Raw genomic sequence first — 12,694 nt, 5'->3', positions numbered from 1 at the left:
AAGGTCAGACTGGGTTCGAAAAACTATCTGGGCCACCTCCTTTGGCATCAGTGAAGTTCACATGGGTGTGCCACGGGGCAACATGGGTTGTGGCAATGTAAGAGCGGTCAAGACAGGAGAAGGAGTAGTGAACCTGCTGGTGGTATCCCAGGTGGAAGGCCCCTTGGCTCCTTGGGGCCCAAAGGTGTGCCAGATGGAGGCAACAGTGATCCAAAGAATGGGAGCATGCCTGCGCTAGAGTGATCTGATGAGCATGGCTGAAGGCCCAGGAAACCCTGATTGTACCAGAACCAGCTCTGAAATCACCCAAATTTAGGAGTGAGATTGAGAAGGGCAGCACCATCCCCATGCCTGCTAGGGTGAATGCCAGTGGCATGAGGTAATGGAACCATGCTTTCATTCCTCCACTGGCCTGAAGATTTGGGGTGCAACGAAGCCCAAAATCGGGAGAGGCTCCGTCAACTCCAGGAAGGGGAATGGGAATGAGATGAAACCTAGGCTGTAGAGCATGACTTGCAATGGTCCAGGTGAGAAGACTTCTTATGCTTGGCCGTGTAATGTTTAACCTTTCATTCCCTGATGGACTTCAGGTTCATCGATGTGCAGTTGTTGCAGATCCTGGAGTCGTGGCTCGACCCCAAGCACCATGGGCACTCCTGGTGGGGATCCGTCACAGACATTTATTTGCGATAGTCCTTACAAGGACTTAAAGCCTTTTGTTTTGGGAGGTGAGATGCTTTGCTCACTGAAGAAATGATTAAGATAATATCTCAAACAGGCACAAAGAGAGCTCCGGATCCCTATATAGGATCTGCATGTCAGAGCGGAACTATGCTGGTGCAGCCACCACCTTCTGGCATGCAGAGGTACTGCTAAAAGATCCCAGAACCAGCCTGGCACCTGGGGAATATTCAAAAGATGAGAAATCTGAGGCTACAGGTATCTTTCAGCAAGTTTTCATACAACGAGCCCCACAAGCATAATGGAAGGCAGACTATCAAAGGTAACACAATGACAGATACAGTTTTTGCAAGGCTCCAATCATTTTTCTCTGTATTCACATCAAGTCATTCAGATGATTTTCTTTTGTTTATAATAAATTACAGATAGAGCTGCATTTGCCACACAATGGTGATATTGATGTAAAAAGAAAAAAAATGCTTCACACCTAGCACAATTTGTAATCAACAAATTGCTCCAAAATGTAAGTCCATAGTATATATATCCTATTCAGGTTAAAAACTGCTGAATGCCAACCTCCTTCAGTAATCCAACCAATCAGATTGTATCTGATTTAAAGCTATTTTATCATGCATTTCTTTAATCTCTGTACCAAGTTTCTTTTTGCTATGTACATTGTTTTGGTTAAAAGTGCTGTAATAACTATATGTACAAAATATGTGTCTCAACTCTGCATTTTAACTATTTGCGTTTAGGTGTTTTTGTTTGTTAAAGGATGACTGCTGACGAGTGAGAGAAAAAAATGATGGATGGAATGAAATAATGGTTTCCTCATTCTGCCACTACAAATAGCAAGCAACTATACACAAATTATTCCTGCCCCCTTACCTGCAGTCCCAGCTCTCTGAACTGCTAGACCACATCCATTTGGAAGGGAACACAAACTGCATCAGACACTGTTTGATCTTCATGAATCTCATCAGTGAGGGGCAGACAGAGTATCAAAGGCATCATGCCCCATAGGATCCCATTGTGGTCTTACTCGTCTCACTAACAACCTCTTTTACTTCTTCAACAGTTAACTTTGCATTCCCATCCACATCACCACAGCTTGGTGGGAGCAAGCATAATCTTAATACCTTGCTTATTATGGAAGGAATCAGCAGTGTCTTTATGAGCTCAAAGTGTACACTTAATTATCCATGTTTCATAACAAAAAGGTTGAATACTGACACAGAAATCTATAGATATGATTGACCATCCTGTCAGCAGCCATTTCAAGTTCACATGTTTGCATTGATATGTACCAAAATGAGCTGAATGATGTTCAGTCATTTTAACTTCGGCTTTGGCACAGGACAGCCACTACTGAGAATTCTTGGAGTCTTGCATCATGAGAAAAAACTTGAAACTATTGTTCACAGGACACTGGGAGGTAAAACACAGTCTATTTCTTTGACAACGTTTTCTCAAGAATTGCTTATCTGGAGTGAAGATGAGATAAATAATCTATTCAGCACAAAAATGCCTGGGGAATTTGAGCCATGTGCCAAAAGATGTTTAAGTCTTTAATTTCAGTTGCACTGGTGACACCACGAAGTGCCCCTGCATAAGATGTATAACCTGTAAAACACAGAACCCCTCCAAATTTGACTGCAATTTTAACTGAGAAAAGAAATCCACATAATGGTACTCTAAATCAAGTACAAGCAGAGATCATGGCTTACCTGTCCACCACTGCATTCCTGTAGATTGCCAATGGTGCAGTCACAAGGTTGGAGGGTGCTGTCCTTTGCCAGTGAACAATCAGCATCAGGGTTCAGGCTAAGCTCACTGTGTGTTGATTTACAATCTGTATGGTGGGACTGCAACTGAAGGCTTTTTACATTCTGTGGTTTGCAACCCATGGGCAAGGCTTTTGGTTCATGATGCATGTACTGATGTCTGCAGGTCACACAAAAAGACTGAAGCTGTTGGTCTACTGGCTGTTGACTATTTACAAAAGCTCTGAATTGAGGGTCTTTGTCCTCTGGTTGTGATTGACACACTAAAGGCTTATATTCAGTGTTAGAGTCCATGTGCTGCTGCCTATTTCCAAATGGCAAGGACTGGGGGTCAGAGGTCAGGGCCGGCTCGCTGCTTTTGCTAGGTACTTGTAGAGATACCTTATCAACAGGATGGGAGCTATTTTTCCAAGGCATAGACTGATGTTCGTGGTCCTTGGGCTGCTCACTACTTCCAGCACATATGGCTTCAGGTTCATTACACATGGGTAGCTGTTTACTTTTAATAGGTGAGTCCTGGGTGTCCTCTTCTAATAAAAGTTTAGTTTCGATCTGTGCAAATTGGAGCTCAGGGCCACCAGGCATTTTTCTTCTTTCCGGGTGGCTAGACGGAAGTTCACTTTGTTCATGGTGCTGTACACTTTTTATAGGTATTAATTGAATGTCAGCATCCATGGCCTGCAGTCTACTTTTGATAGGCATGTCCTCAGGTTGAGGTTCAATGGGGTTTGGTTCAACTTCAATAGATACGAGTTCAGGTACAAGCTGCTGCTTCCCTTCAAAGGGCCTGGAATGAGAGTCCCCTTCTATATGGTGCTGTGTACTTTTGATAAGCGGAGATTCAGGGACATGGTCTGTGGATTGCGGTCTACTTTTCACAGGTATAGACCGATTGTTAGGACTTATGGGTTGCTGTCTATTGTTCATTGGTAAGGACTGAGGGTCGGGATTCATGTGCTGCTGGCTACTTTCAATTGGCCGTGGACCTGAATGCATATCTACCTGGTTCTGTTTACTTTGATTATCTACAGGTTGAGGTTCAAGATTTCTGAGTTGCTGTTTACATTTTATATGTGTGAAACAACGTTCTTGATATATGGGTTGTGGTGTATTGTCAATAGCCATGGCTTGAGGTTCTTTGACTGTTGGATGCCATCTACTGTCCATAGGAATAGATTGATGTTCATCATCGATGGGCTGCTGCCTATTTTCCTTATATATAGAGTGATATTTGGGGTCCATGGTGGGTGCTTCACTTTCAGGTGGTATTGACTGAGGGTCAGGACCAGTAAGCTGCTGTCTACTTTCCACATTTATGGGCTGAAGGTCATGGTCAATTATTTGCTGTTTACTTTCCACAGTTAAGCACAGAGGGCCAGGATTCCTGGATTGCTCCCTAACTTCAGTGGGCTCTGATCCTGAAAACATGCCTGTCACTTCCAGTCTACTTTGGATGTCTTGTGGCTGAGGTTCAGTGTCCATGAGCTGTTGTGTACATTTGATAGGTGCAGAAAGAGCTTTCTGAGGCAGAAGGACTTGCCTATTCTCAATAGGCAAGGTTTGAGGTTCATGGTACATAGGACGGTGACTACTGTGCATAGATGTATACTGATGATCAAGTATGGGTAGCTGAAATATTTCCATATGCATGGAGAGGTGTTCAGGGTCAATGGAGGACATTTTACTTTTGAATACTAAGGAATGAGGTTCAGGGTCAATAGGTTGCAATGTATTTTCATCGTTTATCAATTTAGCTTCATGGTAATGGGGTTGCTGGCTACTTTCTGTATATAAGGACTGAGGTTCAGTCTCAATAGGCTGCTGTCTCCTCTCCACTGGTATGGACTGAAGAACAAGATTCTTGGGTTGCCGTCTAGTTTCCACAAGTATGGACTGTGGGTCAGGATTCATCTGCAGTAGACTACTTTTCATAGGTATAAACTGAGGGCCAGGATTTATGGGTTTCTGTCTACATTCTATGAGCCCCGAACCCATCTGGTTCCATTTACTATGAATAGCTATGGATTGAGGATGAAGGTCCACAAGCTGCTGTTTACATTGGATAGGTGTTGAACAGGATTCTTGATACATGGACTGCTGTCTATTGTCAAAAGGCATAGCTTGAGGTTCTTTGACCACAGATATACATTGATGTTTATCATCTATGGGCTGAGGGTCATGGCCATTTCCCATATGTATGGAAAGATGTGCAGGACCCACAGTGAGCAGTTTACTTTTATTTGGTATGGCCTGAGGTTCAAGGTCTACAGTTTCCTGTCTACTTTCCATAGATACATACTGAGATCCACCATCTACAACCACCTGCTTACTTTCCACATATATGTTCTGGGGTTCAGATTTAAGAAGCTCCTGGCAACTTTCAATGAGCATGGCTTGATGTTTATGTTCCATGGTCTGATGCTTTCTTTGACTAGGCAGGTCTTCAGGCTCTAGATCAATGGCCTTGCGTTTACGGTCAATAGATATGGTTTGAAGTTGTGAATCTATGGGTTGCAATCTCCTTCCAACAGGTACAGAATGAGGTTCATCTTTTCTGCCCTGCTGTCTAATTTCAACATTCATGGAATGCTCGAATTCTGTCTCATCATCCATGGACTCCTGGCTACTTTCAGGAGGCATTGTTTGAGACTCAAATTCTATGGTCTTCCATCTATTATCTATAACCATAGAGTGAGGTTCATTGCATAAGGACTCATGTTTATTTTCATTAGGCTTTAATTGAAATTCGCCATCATGGTGTACGGACTGCTTTTGAATTACAATAGGTGTGGATTGAGGGTCACAATTGTTAGGCCCCTGACAACACCCCAAAGGTTTACCACTTATCTGAAGCTTTCTACCTTCATTATGCATGGATTTAAAATCAGCCTCTACAAGCAGCTGTCTACTTTTGACAGGTATGCATTGAGGGTTCGGGCCATTGGGCTGCTGTCTATTTTCAATAAGCAAGGGTTGAAGTTCAGCATCCATGGACTGTTGTCTTGTTGCGACAGGCATGGACTGAGGTTTACAATTGATCAGCTGATGTCCATTTTCAATATGCTCATCATCATCCATGGACAAGAATCTTTTTTCATTAGCTATTGGTTGACTTTCAGGGTATATGGGCTGATGACTATTTTTAATAGGCATGCACTGAGGTTCAACATTTATAGACTGCTGGTTACTTGTGATAGGCATGGACTGAATTTCACTTACTAAGGGCTGTTGTGTATGTTCAATAGGCATGGACTGAGGGTCAGCATCCATGGACTGATGTTCAGCAGTGATAAATGTGGAAGGAGATTCACCATCTACAGGCTGTTGCCCACTTTTAATAGGCATGGAGTTGGGATCAGTTTTCACACACTGCTGTCTACTTAGTATAGGTATGGACTGCTGTCTAGTTTCAGTAGGCATTAACTGAGATTCAACATCCACAGGCTGCTGTCTATTTTCCACAGGAATGAGGTGAGATTCAATATCCATGGACTGTGGTCTACTTTTGATAGATATGGACTGGGCTATGGGGCCCTTTGGCTGCTGTCCACTGTTGACAGGCAAGGACTGATGTTCATTGTCTGAATGTAGCTGTTTATTTTCTATATGAATGGATTGTGATTCTGTGTCCTTGGGCATGCATTGAGGTTTGGGATGCATGGACTGTTGTGTGCTATTTAAAGGCATGAGCTGAAGTTCAACATCCAGGCACTGATGCCTATTTGTGACAGCCATGGATTGAGATTCTCTATTCAAGGGTAGCAAACTGCTTTCAAAACACATTGTTTGAGGTTCTTGGTCCATAGACACATCACTTATTTTTACAGACATGGACTGAGACTCCTGCTCAATTGGTTCCAGACTACTTTCAACATCCTTGGACTGCCGTCTACTTGTGCTGGCCATGAACACAGGTTCTCCATCATTGGGCAGTTGCCTACTTTTGCAAGGCATTAACTGAGGTTCTTGGACCTGGGAATGATGTCCAAGGACCATGAACTGAGCCTCAAAGTTAATGGGTTTCTCACAGCTTTCAGTTGTCATGGATTGAGACTTACAGTCCTTGGACTGCTGCTTACTTTCTCTAGCTGCCTCTAGACTTTCATTGTTTATGCATGTGGGTATGCTGCCCTTTGAAAGGACTAGTGAATCAGAATCCATGTGAAAGATGTTGCAGTTTGTAGTCGGAGAATGGGAATTAAGATTCGTAGCAACTGGTCTGCAGTCTGTAGACAAAGAGTGAGACTGATCATTAATGGGCAGTGGTTTACTGTCAAGCAGCACAAGAGGTTCGTGATTTGTGAACTGAGGACCAGGGCTTACATTCTGGGACTGAGATTCATATTTAACGCACTGTAGTATGGAGTCCAAGAAAGGAGCTTGAAACTCGAGTTTCACTGGCGGCAATCTAGAGTCTACAGTCTGAGTCGGGACTGCATGATACATAGTCTTCAACTTACAGTCCACTGATGAAGACTTAGACTTATAGTCCACATGTTGTTTACTATAATTCATAGATATAGTTTCTGATCCTTGAGCAACAAATCTTGGCCTAAAGTCCATGCCTGGAGATTGAGAATCATAGTTTACCACTTCAGCACTACAGTCTGCAGACAAGGTCTGGTAATTATGATCTATGCTTGCTGCTTTACAGTCCATATTCAGTGACTGAGAGTCCCGCTGTAAAGGTGAATGTTTAGAGTCTACAGAAAAGGAGCGAGAATCACAGCTCTTTTGCTGTGTGCTACAGTCTAGATGAATCATTTGAACATCACAGTTTACCTGATTCAGTGTACCGTCCATGGGCCTGCATTGTTTTACAGTGTCATTTTCTTGTAACCCAGAGTCCATGGAAAGGGAATGAGACTCCTGGGTCAGTGACTGTGCAGTAGAGTCTTCAGGGAGTAAGTGAGATTCATATTTTACTTTCTTTGTTGTACAGTCCATAGGTAGAGATTTAGTTCCGTGGGATATCTGGTGTTGTGTAGAGGCCAAAGGTAGAGACTGACTGTCTTGGTTGACATGATATGTTTCACAATCCACTGGAGGAGACCAAGACTTATCGTTTGGGGGTTGTAACCAGCATTCCATGGAATTGACTGGAGAGTCATGGTTCACGAGTTGTGATTTACTGTCTGAGAGGGGCAGAGATGTATGCTTCATGTGCTGTAGTCTATAGCCCTTAGATGGAGAATGAGACTCAAGGTTGTTGTGCTGTGATCCACAGTCAGTACATAGCAAATGAGAATCATGTTTTGTGTGTTGTGTACTGACCAAAGGCCTGGATTGAGATTCATAGTCTGCTGGATGCAATCTGTAGTCCACAGAAAAGGACTGGTAATTGTGGTCCAAAAGGTGTGCTCTATGTGGCAAAAATAGAGAAGGAGTATTAGACTGCACCTGCTGTGATTTACATTCTACAGAAACAAACTGGGAATTGTGGTTGTCACACTGGGTACTATGGTCAGGAAGTAGGAATTTAGATTTTTGATCTACATCTTGCAGTCTAGTGTCCAAATATATTGTTTTAGAATCAAGCATTGTATGCTGTGAGTGGCACCCAAGAGGCAGTATCTGAGTTTCATTGACGCCCTGCTTTGATTTAGAGCCCAGATGAAGGTTCTGAGAATCATGGGTTATCTGCTGTGGTGCACAGTCTTCAGATGTGGGTTGACAACAAAAGGTCACCTGTTGAGGCTTAATATCAACAGGCATATGTTGCATATCACAGTCTTCCTGATGTGGCGTACTTTCTAAGGGATTCAACTGCAAATAGTGGGTCACCTTTTGCAGTGTCCAGTCTCTAGACAAGGTTTTGGATTCCTTGGTAATGTGTTCTGATCCACTTTCGCCAGCTGGAGGTTGAGAGCCATTGCTCACTTGCTCTGGTTCAGTGTCTACAAACACAGCTTGAGGTCCATGGGTCACTTGATGTGGTCTACAGTCTGTAGAAGGCAAATGAGGTTCATGGGTCACCTGTTGTGGCCTAGTATCCAAATGAAAAGGTTGTACACTCTGGTCCAAATGGTCAGGCTGAACATCTATAGGCAACAATTCAGACTCATAGTTCACTTGTTGCTGCCTACATTCTGACGACAGGCATATATTTTTAGCACTAAACACTAATGCACTTGTATCAATGTGTTCTGAACAAAGGTAATACTCTTGAGTGGTATCCAAAAGCACACTGTTCACAAGGTCCTCCACCCCATCAATGCTGCAGCAATTAGTCCAAGCTTTCACTAATGCTGGGTCTTTGGGGATCGCGTGGAAGGTGACAAAGGGGTTCTGGTCACTGTGATTTTTGCAGCCATTAGCAAAGCAGTGAGGCATTATGGACCTGCACAAATAGAAAAAGAGAAACTTGTGAGAGACTATAGTCTTTACTAGAGGATAACCTGGGATTGGTACAGTACAGGATAGCTTCAGCTAAAAGTAAATATTAAACCATCCATACATCAGTGTACCATATTCATGTTTCTTTTTCTATTAGTCAGGCGCCCATCAACAAAGCAACATTTTCCAAACATGACTGACTTAAACAAACTTGCAAACATAATTATACAATTATTTCATACCCTTTCATCAATAATGGATTCTAATACATTTCAGAGAATATCACATCATTCTTAATGAAGCATGCTCAAAATTAATTTATTAGTCGTTACTGTCTTCCATCCTGAGACTCAAAATGCTTTTTTGGTTAAACAGATAAGATACCAGTAAAAGTAAATATTGTATTTTTCTACCAAAAAAGAGGATATTTTCCTTCCTTTCACCAACCAATGTAAATTTTCAGGAGCTATGCTAGAGCAGCACAGCCTAGGCCTGTGCACTTATACAGAAGTCTCAAGGCTTGGTCAGGTCAGGGAGAGAGCACATTGTAAAGAAAAGCCTTTACTCTCAAAAACAGGACTGATCTGGAATAGGAGTACAAGATATATGCTGCTGCGTTGGCAGGACAGGGTGAAAAAAGAAAAGAAAAATTAAATCTCAGTCTTGCCAAGTAGCTGGTTGGAAAACATGTAAGAGTTAAATAAACACTCCCATCTCACCCAAAGGAGGAACAGCAACAGTCTATTTTACACTGGTGCAGTCACCTCATGCCTAAGTGACGGGTCTGCTTGAGGAGAAGAGGAGGAGGGGGGGGGGGGGGGGGGGGATGCCACTTTTTCTCTTCACCTTTTGTTCTTTGTTGTATGCACGCGGTATCTATCACCACTTCAAAATGGCCGGCGTTGAGGGGCGAGTAAAATGAACTATGTACCTCTGACTCTACCATGCTGTCTCCCCGACCACAAGTCGGATTGATTGTTCAACGCTTGTACTCTCCCGCACCTAAATCTGACACGTAGGCTCTCATTATCCTAATGAGACTACTGGATTTTGAGTAGCAAGATCGTCCACGGTGTAGGAGACGGAGTCTGACCCACTGTGGGTGACACCTGTCGCTCCAAATCCGGGGTTTGCTCTGGGTAACTAGCAGTGAATCATTTCCATCAAATGATAGGGATGATTGGGCAGCCGAGTGCATGACATATTAGGGTTCTCAGGAAAGTCATGGTCACTCAGGTCGCATCTGGTTCTCCCATTCACAATTCAGTCTCATATATAAATGAGAAACAGAAGCAGTATATGTTTCAATGATTGGTTTAATAAAAAGACTGCATCTTAGATAGCAAAGCGTGAGCTGCAATAATCAGGACGACACAACATGACAGTATTAAAATGGTGACGAGGAGCGTGATGCATAAGAATAACGCTATCACATTGTCACTAGGATCGATGGACTATTTCCTATCTAAGTCATAATCTGAGCACCGCATGTTAAGCTCTAATTCTGCCTTTCAGGTTCCCCCGGGAGGACATCAATCCTCATACCTGAGCAAAGGCCTGTGGTCTGCGTTAGCATATGTAGCGAAGCATTCACCAATCGGCATACAGTTGTGGTTCCCTGGCTGGAATCTCCCTCTTAACGTGTAATGGGACTAGGAAGTGTTTTTATAATAACACAGCTGATGTTCTGAGAAAATGTCCCTATGTAAAGATGTGTATTTTTCTACGAATGTTGGAGACTAAACTTCTACCACTTTCACCGGCAATGTACCAAACTATAGCCTTGAATGAAGCACACAAGAATGTCTTGTTTGAGAACACGGTGCTGGGCTAAGCAAAAACAGTTAGATAGATAAAAATGAAACAATACTGTAAAACTGGTTATTGTAGAAATAACAATGCTGAAGCCAAATAAAATATATCTAGGTTAAAGTGCACAGCGGCCTAGTGTGTTAAACCAATGTGCATGGAGTTATAACTAAAATGGCTACACAACAAATCCAATCTACCAATTTGTTGTGCTTTATAGGCAAGGCACCTCCTCTCCTCAGTCTCGATACAGACGAGCCGAGGAGGGTAGGTCAGGTGCGTTCTCTGCGCAGTAATCGCGTGAGTACAGTTCTCCTCACCCCAAGGTGGGATTTCTTGTATTTCCCCCACTGAATTAGTTTCTCCTCATGCTTTAACTGCCATTATTGTTATTGCATGACAGTTAGAAGCTGTGCGCTAACCTCTGACTCTGATCTATGGAGCATATCTGTTTAATCCAAAGGGTAAGACCCCTCGCTAACACCTAAATGTGAATAAATCACCTGGGCCTCACTAAGTGACATTGACAGATTTCTGAGTTATATATACCACGCATGTTCTGTTTTGTCTGTTATGTTGATGTGTGCAATGTTACTCTTTTTCTAGCAACTGATACAGCGTCTTTTTAACAGCATGTGCAGGTCTACCATTAGAGATAAAATGACACCATGTACTGGAAGAGCAATCTTGCCAATGCTTTTACCCAGAAACATAATATTTTCTGGTTTAACATGTTATAATTTTTCTCAGTTTCTCCTACTAGTTATCTATGTTTGACGATCATTCACTCATTACACCTGTAAGAATTTAGGAGTGGGATATGGTAGCACCCCCACAGTTAATAGGTCCTGAAGAAGCGCCGCAGAGCTTTTTTTGGGCATCAAGGCGCAAAACATAACCACACAGTAGCCCTGACCAGCTTATTAGGTTTTTTAATCTGTCAAGAGAGCCACTACATTAAAGGATCTATTGGGCATCTCTTAGACAGTTTAATCTTCCCTCACTTGTACATACACCATCATTCCACCCCACAAACGCAGGATACCCTCACACTTTGACTACTCATCATATAGCATAACAGAAAAAAAAATCTCAGCTAAAGTGACCCTTTGCGGGCCCATAGGACATTGCAGCGCCGGTCCTATGAGGAGCATGCCCTATGATTAAGCATGACATCCCTAAGGAACGTGTGAGGGCACAGAGAAATAACGTTGGTTTCCTGTCCCTGTCTCATCCTCTGCCCTGTTCTCTTTAACAGGAACAATACCGCCCTCATTTGTAATACAAATACTGGCCAACCAGAACCACTCTTCAAATCACTTCTGGACCTGTGGAAGGCTTAGAAGGACTGCCCTGCTGCCTCAGGGAGGAAGGCTAGACCTGCTCCTTGAACCAAGAACCATGATGTGGTGGGAGCGAAGGTTAAAGTACTACCTTAACCCATTTACTGCAGCCTTTTCCCACTAGTGCAGAGCCCTTGTTTGGCTATTTGGGGTAGTTCATGTTTAGGCCTCCAAACCTTTTTTTCTCCATATAAAAAAATACATGCAAAATTTGAGTCCTTTTTTCCTCCAACACCCTGGGGATTCTCGGGGTATCCATGGTTTGTGGATTCCCCTGGAAGGGAGAAAGAAAATAGTCTAAATATAGCTACTTTTTTTTTTTTTATATAAATAGGAAAAAAGTACTCTGGATAAAATGGTCTGTTTTTTCCATAAAAATGGCATCAACAAACTGTTTGATGTGCTAATGTAACCATCTTCACACCTAAAAGAAACATGCAAAGCAGACTCAAAAAAACTAATTTGTTACCACAGTTTTGCCATTTTTCAAATAGGTAGCACATTTTTCCTATTTTTTCTGCTTTCAACCTACTTCTAGTTTGAGGTGGAAAACAGTGTGAACCCCATGGGTGATCCAGCGGAAAGCTATATATTTCTGAAAAGTAAGCAAAATTCGGAATTCAGCAAGGGGTCATATGTATAGATCCTTCAAGGTGTTCGCAAATAAAATGAACTGCTGAAATAAAGAAATACTGAAAAAAAGTAGGACAAACAACCATTGTGATAATACTTTTATCTCTA

General features: G+C 42.6%; 1 protein-coding gene across 13 annotated transcripts in view; it reads right to left on the bottom strand.

The window, feature by feature from the left end:
- The window catches only part of LOC138261643 (uncharacterized), a 1,036,964-nt gene that overhangs the window by 963,736 nt on the left and 60,534 nt on the right, over positions 1 to 12,694 (bottom strand). For 12 of the 13 annotated variants that reach the window (XM_069210793.1, XM_069210797.1, XM_069210802.1 and 9 more), the window contains exon 2: positions 2,409 to 8,805. The exons of the other annotated variant lie outside the window; for it this stretch is intronic. In XM_069210793.1, coding sequence (XP_069066894.1) covers positions 2,409 to 8,798 — 6,390 coding nt within the window. In that variant the 5' untranslated portion in view covers positions 8,799 to 8,805. The remainder of the gene's footprint in view (positions 1 to 2,408; positions 8,806 to 12,694) is intronic. 13 annotated transcript variants of the gene reach the window in all.

The sequence above is a fragment of the Pleurodeles waltl genome, chromosome 10 (assembly GCF_031143425.1).
Source record: "Pleurodeles waltl isolate 20211129_DDA chromosome 10, aPleWal1.hap1.20221129, whole genome shotgun sequence".
Classification (NCBI taxonomy): domain Eukaryota; kingdom Metazoa; phylum Chordata; class Amphibia; order Caudata; family Salamandridae; genus Pleurodeles; species Pleurodeles waltl.
Note: the sequence above shows the minus strand (reverse complement) of the source record. Positions and strands in the feature narration are given on the sequence as shown.